This window comes from Podarcis pityusensis (genome assembly GCF_964106645.2).
Source record: "Podarcis pityusensis genome assembly, chromosome: 11".
Classification (NCBI taxonomy): Eukaryota; Metazoa; Chordata; class Lepidosauria; order Squamata; family Lacertidae; genus Podarcis; species Podarcis pityusensis.
In genome coordinates this window covers 50,205,711-50,218,969 of record NC_138036.1, presented here as the reverse complement: position 1 = coordinate 50,218,969, position 13,259 = coordinate 50,205,711, and the positions used below count along the sequence as shown (strand labels likewise).

General features: G+C 42.0%; 1 protein-coding gene across 2 annotated transcripts in view; it reads right to left on the bottom strand.

Moving 5' to 3' along the window:
* The window catches only part of ADAMTS19 (ADAM metallopeptidase with thrombospondin type 1 motif 19), a 128,646-nt gene that overhangs the window by 15,107 nt on the left and 100,280 nt on the right, over positions 1-13,259 (bottom strand). For both annotated transcript variants that reach the window (XM_080972349.1, XM_080972348.1), the window contains exons 17-21: positions 7,953-8,110; positions 5,488-5,641; positions 4,194-4,329; positions 3,109-3,313; positions 1,931-2,083 (exon numbers count right to left, since the gene is read on the bottom strand). In XM_080972349.1, coding sequence (XP_080828475.1) covers positions 1,931-2,083; positions 3,109-3,313; positions 4,194-4,329; positions 5,488-5,641; positions 7,953-8,110 — 806 coding nt within the window. The remainder of the gene's footprint in view (positions 1-1,930; positions 2,084-3,108; positions 3,314-4,193; positions 4,330-5,487; positions 5,642-7,952; positions 8,111-13,259) is intronic.

The following is a 13,259-nucleotide window of genomic DNA, read 5'->3' as shown; positions in this document are numbered from 1 at the left end:
GGCAGGGTCACATAATGCCTCCAGCCTCCTACTCTCTCTGCATAGCCTCTTAACTGAATACTGATGAACTCCATGATGGTGCCAGTTGATGCAGCTCACACTGGTATGCCCATTTTTATTTCTGTTTTTAAAAGCCCTCCAATACTTGTCCTCATGAATATGAAAAGCATCCCAACTCTGAGCTCCTTCCAGTTCTTTCTACCACTAAGCTCCTTTTGCCTAAGAAAACCCGGTTTATACATTGAATTGTGTGCAAATTGTACCCCACGGAGGGCCACTTGCTACAATGAATGCTGCCCCAAGACAATTAAGAAAGCTTGCGTTGCTTTTCCCTGGATCCCACACTGCCATCACCATGACAGGCACACAACACAGATTGACGTTAGTTGCCAGCACTTTACTACTTAGAGCCACTTTGTTTGCTACTAGCATCTATTAAAGACCTGGGTGTATAGCGCTAAAGTTTCAGAGAACCTGACACGATACATTGAGCTTGAGGAACAAGTTTAGCATCCCTTTTATCTGGCTTCTGTTCCGCTGAAATGCTGAACAATAGAAACCTATAATCTTTTATTTTTCTGAAACATTTTAAAATCCATTTTTTATGTCTTTGCTTTGGTAATAGCTGTCTTATGCTCTACTTTTCACATTGTCTTTTATTTTACCAATCCTCTAAGTTCAAAGTTAAAGGGATGCTAAACCCTAAACAGAAAGCCAAATGGTATCCGATTAAGCTTCCTGTCGCAACATGTGACATTTGCGTTTCTCAAGCTGCATTTTGGCACCCGTTTGACAAGAACTTGGCATTTCTCAAAAGAACAGCTTCCTATCAATGTCCAGCCAAAAAAATCCCAAAGAGCAAAAACAGCAAACCCGATGGTGATGGAAGGCTGCACTAATTATTCTGTAGCAGTGAGCAATGATATGGCTCTTCAATTTCTTTTTCTAATTGAAGCTGTATTACCATGTAAGCTGCCCCATCATGTTGCTATGCACTAGTCTGAGGGTGGGATAGTTTAGTCACGGAGACAAAAAGACAGGAAACATGAGTGTAGTCAAAGCTGAACTCATTCCTCTTCCGAGAAATTTAAAATGCATACTGCTTTGATATAAACCTTTGAAAATCTCAACTGCACAATACACAATTCAGCTGAATATCCACACAGGTCTGCTCATTTCCCTTACAGCCGCACGAGATACTTGCTTTAATCAAGTTCACAAATGACAGCAGTGTAACTCCAAAGGTGACTATAAAATGCTTCTGGTTAAAAACCTGCAAATGACACACACAGCCGCCCCCAGTTTAAATTGTTATGTGATCTGCAAGGAAATTTCACTAGGGTTGCCATATTTCAAAAAGGGAAAATCTGGATTTCCCCAGACATTTTAGCCGTATCCACCCAGACACTGAAGTATTCCGGCTATGTCTGTGAAATTCCTAATTTCACTCACTTTCAAAAGGGCAAATCTTTACATATAAAAGACCAGTGAAGCAAATAAAGATTCTAGAAAAGAGCATATAGAAAACGACATGCAATGCAAACTGGCATTCTTTAAATAACAACAGGTTTCTATTTCTTACAGTGCTGCAGATGAGCTTCAAAGTCCGTCAAGAAGACTTAGTGAATTTCAGGATCTGACTCTGGACTTTGGTGGGCTATAAGGTCACAGTTAAAGCACTGCCAGAGGGAGAGGGGATATTTTTTTTTTTTTTAGAGGGGAGGGGCTGGGCCTGATGGGAAATGGAGTTTGACATATCTGAAAGGCCACAGGTTTGCCACCCCCAATCTATTATCTGCATTGTAACAACTTTACCACATTGTTCTGTTCAGTCTGCACTGGTCTTGTCCTTCACTGGAGAAGTACTTTAGCATATTTGACAATGGCTAGTAAATAGAACATCGTAGTGCTAGTACGAAGCATGTTGTACCTTAGACCAGTCTCCCATTCTCCAGATGTAGCATTTGGAATAGTCTTCACAGTCTTCTGCTTCTCTAGGCCTTGTAGACAAAACACACTTCTTTCGAGGGTTGGTGCACCTTACAGTCCGATGGCGTACTCCCTTTCCACATTTTACAGAGCACTGTAGAAAGGTGTTTAAAATGATGCACACACAAAATACACATCATGGCATTATGCACAGAGATCTATAAAAAGGTAAAGGACCCCTGACAGTTAGGTTCAGTCGCGAACAACTCTGGGGTTGCCGCGCTCATCTTGCTTTACTGGCCGAGGGAGCCGGCGTTTGTCTGCAGACAGTTTTTCTGGGTCATGTGGCCAGCATGACTAAGCCACTTCTGGCAAAACCAGAGCAGCGCACGGAAACACAGTTTATCTTCCCGCCTGAGTGGTACCTATTTATCTACTTGCACTTTGACGTGCTTTTGAACTGCTAGGTTGGCAGGAGCTGCGAGAGAGCAACGGGAGCTCACCCCGCTGTGGGGATTCAAACCGCCGACCTTCCGATCGGCAAGCCCAAGGCTCAGTGGTTTACACCACAGCGCCATCTGCGTCTCTACAGAGATCTATAGCTCTCTCTTTCTTCTGCCTAATAAATGCAATCATTAAAATGAAATTGAATGGGCAAAGTGCAGATACAAGAAAACATTGTGGAAGGATTCAGACAATAAATGCAGTTAATATGAAATGTTCCTATTTGCTCCCTGAGCCCAACTTTATAGTGCCAAGGTTTGGAGGGGGAATATGGGGCTAGCTAGCCTCATCTATTTAGGGGAAGAGTTTGCTTGAAAATGGACACTGTTGATGTGGTATATCTGTTCTTTGCTGTAACTGGCACAGCCAGGACACTTTTTCAGCCGGAACTTTCTGGTGGGAGCCATTGCCATTTTAAGAGAACAAGGGAGGCATTCCAGCACCTCTTTTTGTACAAAAATAGCACTGGGCACAGCATGTACTATGTGAGTGAAATATACATTCATAACTGGCCCAAATTAGACATAAGGAGCTAATTCGTTCTCAGACTTGCCTATGCAAAATTCTGCCGCATTCACCGATAAATCACAAACTCAACTTTTGTGTTCTCTCCGAACGTAGGTAATATAAATGAACAGAAAATAAATGCATAGAAAAACAATGCATATACTCCACCTCGGACCATACGCCAGCCTCCCACACCGTCATGCAGTCCTGGCCTTCACAGCGCTGCGCCGAAGGGGGTTTGGGGCCAAGACAGTCTCTCTCACGGGCTCTGATCAAAGTCCCGTTTCGAAGCTGCTGAGTGCAGGCGACTTGTCTGTTCTGCGTCCCCTTCCCACATGTCCTTGAGCATGGAGTCCATTCTGTCATCATCCATCTGTAAATGCAGGCCAAAGCACGATTACTCCTCGAAATATTTTCTAGTGAGGTTTAAGACACATTTTAAATTGACCTCTGTGATAAATGCACCACAATTGCTTTTTGAGGGTCATCGGCCCTCAATTTTGAGGCAACGGCGTCTTAACTTTCAAATTACAGCCTTCTTTCTGCTATTGCATGCTTTTATCCAGTGCTGTTTACAGCAGCTAAGAACCAAAAGGTTGATTCGAGAATACTCTTCTGCAAACAAAGGGCTCCTTTGGAGCAAGACACAGGTCTAGCAGAGGCTCTGACTGGATGCAGGGGGTGGGAGGTGATCTTTGCAGATTCTTCCTCTTCCCTGCAACTCATTGTATCCCTTGAAAAACTGCTCTGAAAGGGCTGGGAACTCTCTGGAAGAGAACAGTTGGTGGCATTGGGAGCACACAGAGAGGAAGTACAAACTCAGCAACCTGCACAAACACATACATGCAGTCAGCAGCATTTTTGTCTGCTGGGCAGCACTGGTGTAGGATGGACTTACCCCAGAACTGCCCTGGGGAGCAAAACAAAGGCTCTTTTTACCTTTGCGAAAGGAACCCTCTGGTGTGGGGCCATTGTTGAAGGTCTTGGAGTGCAAACGGGAAGAAGAAATCAGAAATCATTGCCCGGGGAGGAGGGCTTCAGGACCCACACGAAATTGCTCAGTAGGCTGGATGTGCGGGTGATATGCCAGGCATTAGAGCCCAAGGAGAGGATAGCTCAGATATCTTTTGAGTTATTGCAGATGCCTTGGGGCATTCTTTCATTTCAGCTGGGACACCCACCGGGTGAGAAACGGGGGCTTTCTGAGCATAAGCATCAACTAAAACACTCATTCAATAATGACTCACTATCACCTTGTCTGGCATGGCTGCTCATTGCACCTTCGGAGCTGTGGCTCAGGTTTCGTTAAGTATTTGCATTTCTTGCTGTCCACAAAACTGATATTCTTATTCATGATCTTTGTGCAGGATACTGTTGTCTTTCTTTCTCCTGGTAAGACACAAAAGGGACGTTTTTGGAACTAAAGGAAAGCTTTGCGCGGGGAGAGGGGGGTGGGCTCTGTGCAGCCCCCTGGCCTGCCCAATCCTTGAAGCAGGTTGGTGTGTGGCTGAGTTAGGAGCAGGTGCCAGCTGGAAGAAGGAAGTGGTGAGGGAAAGGATTGCAATTTTCTTTCAAAATCAAATCAATATTATTTTGATGTTGTTGCGGGGTCCCGAAAAGGTGTGGGGCCTATTTGGTAATCTGGCACTGACTCAGATGTTGCAAGTAAGGGTCCCTCTAGTAAGTCTCTAAGAAGAAGAGGCGACTTGGAGTTCTGAGGATTCTTGTTACCTTCGGGCAGGGCAAACTCTGACACTTTTCTTTTAAAAATGGTCTCTCAAGCAGCTGCTTTGATTAAAAATGCTGGCCAAAGAACCACTTCCTGCACTTCTTCTTTTGAACAGCAGGTTCTCTTGTCATATCAGAAATTGATTTTGGCCACCCCTTCAGTTCCTGTCGTGCAGCATGAGACACTGTCTTCTGAGAAACACAACCCAAAAGACCTGTTGGGCACAGGGAACGAGGTGTGTGTTATCACAGTGAATGACATGGATGGCACTCTAAGCCAAACCTTGACTTTAGCTGCTGTCCCATGCTGAAATGCCTAAAATGCCTTGGGAAGAACGAAACAGCTGCAATCTCTCTTCAGAAAGCATGGGTTAATCCATGGTTTGGGCATAGTGTTCCATTAAGGGGGGCGACCTGTACATTTACCTGTACACACGAAAAGCATTCTGTGTCCTAGAAATGAGTGTCAAATGCTTATCCATGAAGTTCCATGCATGTTTTAGAGATGATGGATCTCAACTAGAATTTTAGGTCAAGAACTGGCAGTTTTGTGAAGTTTAAAAAACACCCTCCAAAAATATATTTCTAAGTAAACAAATCAGCCTGTATCATCTAACAGTTTAAAAAAAAAAAGAGAGAGAGAGAGAGAGAGAGAGAGAGAGAGAAATGAATAAGATAAGCAAAATATTTTGAACTTTCCAGGACATGATATTGTCTGAATGGCAATAATGGCAGCCCTAGCGCATCAGCACCAAAATCATATCTTCACACAACCTAGTGAATGTTTTGCTTCTACCACAGATTTTAGAGAATCATTACCTCCTCCACATATGGCATCGCAGTCCTCCCAGCCTGAGTGTGTCCACATAAAAAGAGGCTCCGACCCTTTGGCACTCTGATTCTCAGGCAAAGGGTCCAAAGGAATGGTGTATTCATAGTGTAGCCCATAATTCTGATCTTGAAAAAGCAGAACCTGCAATATACAGAATAAAAAATTGGGGTGTCTCGATATCACACTGGAGAACGGTGATATTTCTACATTTGAGGGGAAAGAGGTAAAGCTCTGTGGCAGAGCAAATCCTTTGCACGAATCTTTTCCACGTTCAATCCCCCATCACGGTCAGCTTAAGAGATCCTTCTCCTGATGCTCTTGAGATCAATTGGCAGTGACAACCAACAGTACTGGGATAGACAGATCCATGGTCTGAATCAGTACAAGGTGGCGTCATCTGTTAATATGAAGAAATGCAGCACTGGCTTGCATCTGACAGACATTCTGACATTCTCAAAGAAGTCATTTGAGGCAAATATCATAGGGAAAATCAGAGGGCTTATACATGCAGTGCTAAATTTTGCCTGTGGATGCAGGCAACCTCTGAAAAGGTCTATTCTTACAGAACATTTCATGTAAGTAATAGTTATCCGCCTGATTCAAAATGTTGGTGCTGACCTTTAAAGCCCTAAACGGCCTCGGTCCGGTATACCTGAAGGAGCTTCTCCACCCCCAACGTTCAGCCCAGACACTGAGGTCCAGCTCCGAGGGCCTTCTGGCAGTTCCCTCACTGCGGGAAGTGAGGTTACAGGGAACCAGACAGAGGGCCTTCTTGGTAGTGGCACCCGCCCTGTGGAACACCCTCCTATCAGATGTCAAGGAAATAAACACCTGACTTTTAGAAGACATCTGAAGGCAGCCCTGTTTAGGGAAGATTTTAATGTTTCATAGATTATTGTATTTTATATTTTGTTGGAAGCCGCCCAGAGTGGCTGGGGAAACCCAGCCAGATGGGCGGGATATTAATCGTCATTATCATCATCATCATCACTGTAACCGGAGGCAGTGACTAAGATCAAGGGATATTTCCCTTTAATAATTTCCAAGATCATCAACAGAATTTTCTGGGAGAAGACAGAGCTTTATCTGCATATACTCACCATCCACTGTTAAAACCAACAACTCAAAAGCAAGCTGACACGACTTTTTTAGCAAAGTATGCATTGCAAAAAGTGAGCCATATCCAGCTAAGCCATGCTAAAGTGTAGACTTACTGAAATCAAGAGACATACGTCCATTGACTTCAATGTGTCTACTCTGAGTGTGACTAACACTGGAGATCGCCCAGCATTAAGATGTCAGGAGAACTTTAGTCATAGTGATTCTATCTGCAATAGTCATTTTAATACTGCAACAATATAGCGTAAGTGTATTGTGCTAACTTCTGCCCCAAGGACTTAAAACTCCAAGCAAGCTTCTATTTTTAGAAATACATTTTTCATCATAAATTTGAATCACAGAATAATTTCGCTTCATGACTACACACACTTTCTAGACCCAAATACTGGTCAACACTGTGTCGTTACAAGGAGAGCTACTTCCAGTTTAGCCAGTGATTATCACCATAACAAAAACTTCACTTTTCATTTTCTCAACCCCCTTTGCCTTGTTGCCACCCTATTCCAAGATTATAGGCACAAACATCTCGGGGGGGGGGGGGAGAGAGGACCTCACTTTCACTGAAAGGGAGGACAATTACTTGCAAAGATCAGCTCCCTCCAGCAAAATTTAAGGAAGAATTATTCAAGAGGAAATAGTTCTTTGCAAATGTGTTCCGCAAATTCTTTGAGCACAACTAGATAGAAACAGCTTTTATCCACAGCCAGGGTTTGAGCATATCTGCAGTTGTGAAGGAAACGTTTTATAATCCATAATGTGTCCCTAAACGAACCAGCTCCTTTGTGCTAGCAATTTTGAATTGATATCAGCTTGTTTATTCTTCAGTTAATGGTCCAGGTTATGTAGAAATCCCCACACTGACTATAGATACGTATGTCTTTGACAAATCTCTCCATTTCAAGAGATTATTGCCATACTTCGCTGTGAAAAAATGGTGAGTGTTTGCCTGCCAGGGGTGGAAGGGAATTTTGTTTGGTCTTCATTTTTAAGTAAACCAGCCTAATCTACATAATGATTCCCTGAATTTAACATTTCTCTGAATTTTGTGGTACTGTTCTCAGCTCAAAAATGTACTAAAATGTGTAAAAACTGAACACTTTAGCATTAAATTCATTTAGAAATGCATACACTGGGATACAACTGTCAAATACAAATTTTCATACAGATTTTAAAATGATCATCGCCATGGCAGATTAACTCAGAAACGGGATGGAACAGACTAATCAATGAATACAAGTAAAATCCATATGGACCAGAAATAGACTTATCCATCAATCCCTAGTACATTAGGATTTATTATAGCATAAAATAGTTTTAAAATCGTCATCCATACCAATAAATGCAAAGGTGATGTGGTTGGACCTTTGGCCGAGATTTTTTCCCACAGACCTCTCCTAACGTAATGAACAGTGGTACCAGCAATGTTGAATATTCCAGAATGTTCTATCTTCCAGTCACTATTAATAGACTGTTTGCCGGCATCTCGGAGAGCTGTAGATAACATTGGGAAACAGTATAGAAGAAAATGGTTCATTTTCCAGTTGTTCTATGAGAATATTTTTTTTCTACGCTGGTTCAGTTACAAAGCTATTTTTGAATAATAAGCATAATAAAGAACTCTCAGCAAGAAAACATTTTATCTGTTTCCCAGTTGGGATAAATGATAAAAGCCATATATTTAGATTTGTCTAAATTTTTTCCATATTTAGGACAGGGTTCAATAAAATAGTGAGTGGTTGAGATAAAGGGCTGCAGGATTTAGTTCATAATCATGCAATATGGATAGTACAAACTATACATTATGGATTCATTCTTTGTGTTACATGAATGCACCAGAACATGGTATTTTAAAATTAATTACAACAGCAGCTAAGAAGATGCAATAGAATCTCATTACTGCACTCTGTGAACTTCCTGTGCCAACGTAGCTGGATCTTAAAATGTGCTTTGAACACAAGCTATTGATAAAAGTACTAGAGCTTTGAAATTACTAATTTAAAAAAGATGTGGTGATAGCAAGTAGCTTAGATGGCTTTGGGGGAAAAGCCTCAAGAAGAATAAGGTTGGCTTATTTGTTCCAATCTATGATAAAACTCAGGGTTGTATTCTACTAAGAGCAAAGCCATTAACATTAATGGACCCAAATTAGTCATGCCCATTAATTTCAGTGGGTCTACTTTGAGTAGTAGTTAGTTGGCTACAACCCTCAGTTTCCTGCATTCACCTCATCCTGCGCCTCATTATCTTCTTACCACGATCAGGTCACAGAACTCCAACAGAGGCTACAATTAATACATCTTTCCATCAAGGGAAAGAGCTTTTTAGGCTAAACCAATCACAAACTTGTAATCTGTGCTGTGAGGCCTTTGCAAACCCAGAGCTCCCAGATCGTCTTTCAATAGCATGCCCCAAAGTATGCCCCACAGAAGGGCTCACGGTTATCTCTACAACTGTGGTGGTCAACTGGGCCATCAGGCTGGGAAAAGAGGGTGGAGCATGAAAGGGTCAATGGTGGTAGTGGTTGAACAGATCACACTGGATGACAGGTGAGGTGGACATAACAGTGGTAGTCCTTGTTCTCCTCTCAAGTCAGTTGTTTTCTGTCCATGAGTAACATAATTTCCCTTCAACGCTACTCTCATAAGTTATAACTTTATCAAGCTGTCTTGATATCACAGCCACATGAAATTCCCTGGCTTAGAGTTCCAAGCCTCCCTCCCTTGGCTGTCCAATTCCTTCCTTGCTCTTTAGATTTTCCTTTTGTAAACTCTCCGACTTCTTTGTCTTTCCCCCTCAAGCTCTTTCCATTCCACTGACTCATCCATCAGTTTTCTGATTCTTAGTCCATGGCCTGCTCCGCTCATTTTGGCCAAGCATGGTGGCCCTTTGCTTCCCTAGCTCCTTGGACTTCAGCCTGCCCCACAAAGCTACTCTTGTCCCAAGGACATGTGTGAGGTATCAGTCCCAGGCAAACTGACAACTTTTTCTTCCTTCCCAGACGTTGAGCTGGAAACTGTCTGGAAACTTGGTTCCCTGAGCTGTTGGAATGTTTGTGAACACCGTATAGCAGCTCTGTCAAGTGGTGTTAGAAGGTTCACTTTCATAAATCCAACATTATATTGATTAGATAAATTCGCAGTACATGGTTAGTTCTTATTACTTTTCTATATTTTACTCCTTGTATTTGTCGCAAGTCCCCTTGAGACCTTTGTGGTATAAAGGGGCTAATAAAGAACAAAAATTGAATTTGGAGTTCGGGTAGCTTATCATCTAATTCTCAACAATTCACCATATCCTTCCCCAACTTCATCAGTATGATCAACATTTGGATGTCAAACTAACAAAAACCATCAAGTTAACAATTAAATGCCTAGGAGTGGAAGAAATTCTTGGTCCAGCGCTGAAAGAATAACAATGTTGGCCCCAGGCAAACCTCCTGGGAGAGAAATTCTTTAGAAGGGGGTTACTACTGTAAAGGTCCTCTCTCTTGTAGTAACAGGAGATGACCTAACAGGCCAGGCAGGTTCAAATGTAAAGTCCAGGGGTCCCAAGCTATGTAAATATTTACAGAGCAAAACCAGCCCTTTGAATTGCACCTGGAAATGTATCAGAAGCAGCACACCCAGGCCAGAATAAGTGTTATATATTTGGATTACCGGATCCTTGTTATGAGTCTGGTTGATGAATTTTGCACTAGCTTTAATTTCTGGACAGTCTTCAAGAGCAGCCCCATGGGCAATGAACTGCAGTAATCTAACCTGAGTATTATTGGAGCATAGGAACAAAGCTGGTGGGTGCTCTGTGCCACAGAGGTCACGTATGCATCAGAGTAATGTACCCAGAAGCAAAGGACAAGCAACAGGAAATGATTATTATGAGACTGGGGATAGTTGTGCTCTGATGTCAGCCTCCCAGAGACAGGCGGATAACTGCTGTCAGAAACAAAATCCTACACTTGGTGGAAGTTGTTCTGTCCCACTAGATATGTTGAAGAAAAACTAGAACTATTAAGCTTGTTCCACAGCCATTTCAACCCATATATCTTGGATAAATAGCAATTATCCCAATTAACATGGTCTGTTTTCTATCACCTTTGTGCTCAAAGCAGTACATCCAGCCTTCCGGCCATCAACATGATGAGCTTGATAAAAAACCTGCAGGATTTGAAAGCTCACAAAGCTCTTAAGAACCTTTTTGATCATGGTGCTCATTTGTTTCTAAGTTGGTGTGGTTAGTACGTGTGCAAATACCTAATCTATTCTTGCGATGTGCTAAATGTTAGCACTTACATTTCTAGACATTTTTAACTGTGGCTTTTGCAAATAGACATTAATTTGATCTTTCCTGCCAGGAATAACTTTTTTTGGCCGACTCTTTCCTCTCCCAGGCCCAATCAATCCCCAAAAGCATTTAATGAGGTCAACTTAGATACACTTCAAGGAACTGAGGGATACGCAACTTTGTCGTTGCTGATATATAATTCTTCATTTTTTCCCCTCTCTCTCTCTGTAATGTGAATCTTGAATGCCTCAGGCCCCTTAATCAGATATGTGAAGTTTGACTTGATGGCTTGATGTCATCCTCTGGACAAGACTGCCCTAAACATTCTTTCTCACTGAAATTCCATGCTTGGCATTCGTGATGTGAAAGTGCCTTAACTGCTCAGTCCTTGCCCAAATCTCTTCATAAAGTTGTATGTTAACGTGAGTCATTCCTGGCAATCAACTGCCGTCCTATCCATATTTGTACTGTTTTGTTATGTTTCTATGGGAAACAATGGCAATAGCACCATCAACTGGCGGCAAGACAACTACATTATCCAACAATCACGCATGCCACTAAGGCACAGTACAATGAATCCAAATAGCACAAAATTCCTAAAACATCCTTGCAGCATCCAGTAATGTTACAGTTCTAAGAGGTTTCTTTTTCTGATGTAATATCTCGACATTTTAAAGTCTTCTAACTAACCACTGAATAAAAGTAGATTCTTCTCCACCCAATGGACAGACATCTTTGGTACAGGAGTACAGCAGCATGGTTGTTTCACGGCCATCTTGTTTCTGAACAATTACCAAATGAAGCCCCATAGCACAAAATGCTGATATTTTAGGAAGTGTAGCCAGCCTATCAGATACAGGACAGTTGCACCTTATGTGGGTATTTAGCTCCAAGGATTCCGTATATACACAAAAATCACATAGACCCAAACCCTTGAATTACCATATTTTTTGCTCTATAAGACGCACCAGAAAGAAAATATTCTGAAGAAAAAAAACATTCTGAATCTCAGAAGCCAGAACAGCAAGAGGGATCGCTACGCAGTGAAAGCAGCAATCCCTCTTGATGTTCTGGCTTCTGGGATAGCTGCGCAGCCTGCATTCGCTCCATAAGACGCACACACATTTCCCCTTACATTTTAGGAGGGGAAAAGTGATTCTTATAGAGCAAAAAATACGGTATACAGTGCCAAGTTCATTCCTTCACAGCAGACAAGCCAATACTATTTTGACATAAACAGTGTCCACATTCAAAGCCTTCACAATTTGTACAGGTGGGGCATATATGCAAATAGCTTCATTTCAGGGAAATGGGCAATGCAACTCAAAATCTTCCCGTGCCCTTCAGTTTGTAAATTGCATAACGAGGCCTGCTAAAAGCATGCTCTGGTTTTGAAGGAGAAAAAGGGCATGTGCATTACATCCAAAAAGCTGTAAAGGGGACACCTCAGTTTTAAAACGGTCAAAGCAAATTCTTTTCAACTCCAGGGGGGAATATTTTTTTGGATGTGATCAAACCAAAGCAATCTACACACAGTTATGTGAAAGGTAAAATTCTAGCTGGTCTTGCATTCCGTACTGGGACACTGTCACCAAGTCTAGCTAAGTTTGTTATTGGTATGAGCTTTTGTGTGCATGCACACTTCTTCAGATACCTGCATGCACATGAAAGCTCATACCAATAACAAACTTAGTTGGTCTCTAAGGTGCTACTGGAAGGAATTTTTTTATTTTGTTTTGACTACGGCAGACCAACACGGCTACCTACTTGTAACTAGAACCAAGTCTAGTGTCATCTCTTTGTACCTGCTTAGCTGATTTTATCCTGGAAGCCATCATCATGAAATTCAGCTGCATCAAGGCAAGCTCCCCCTACCTGGTGATCTTGAGATGTTTTGGACTTCAGTTTCCACCATTCCTGATTGCTGGCCATGGTTGCTGGGAGTTGCAGTCCAAAATATCTCAAAGGCCTCAAGCTTAGGAAGGCTGGAGAAAGTCATGCTTTACTTGTTTAAAAACCTACCAACCTTTTCTAAGATACTACCTTGTGGAGTGAAAATAAATCGAGACTTATGAGTTTAGAGTCACTGGCTGTGTGGACTAACTGCCTCTCAGTGGCGTCAGAGCCACTTGCCATTGGTGTATGTCTCATATGTGGGCCAACTGCAAAAAAACTTTTTGTTTAGTAAGTCTCTACTAGTAAGTAGCAAAAGTACACAATTACAAAATAAAACCTATCAGTAAAAACAGCTACACATAAAGACCAGATAAAAATTACAGCATGAAAGCATCAGCTAACTAAAATGCTGAAAACAGGTGAAAAATACATCTAAACAGGGGTTTTCTGTGCTGCTAGACTA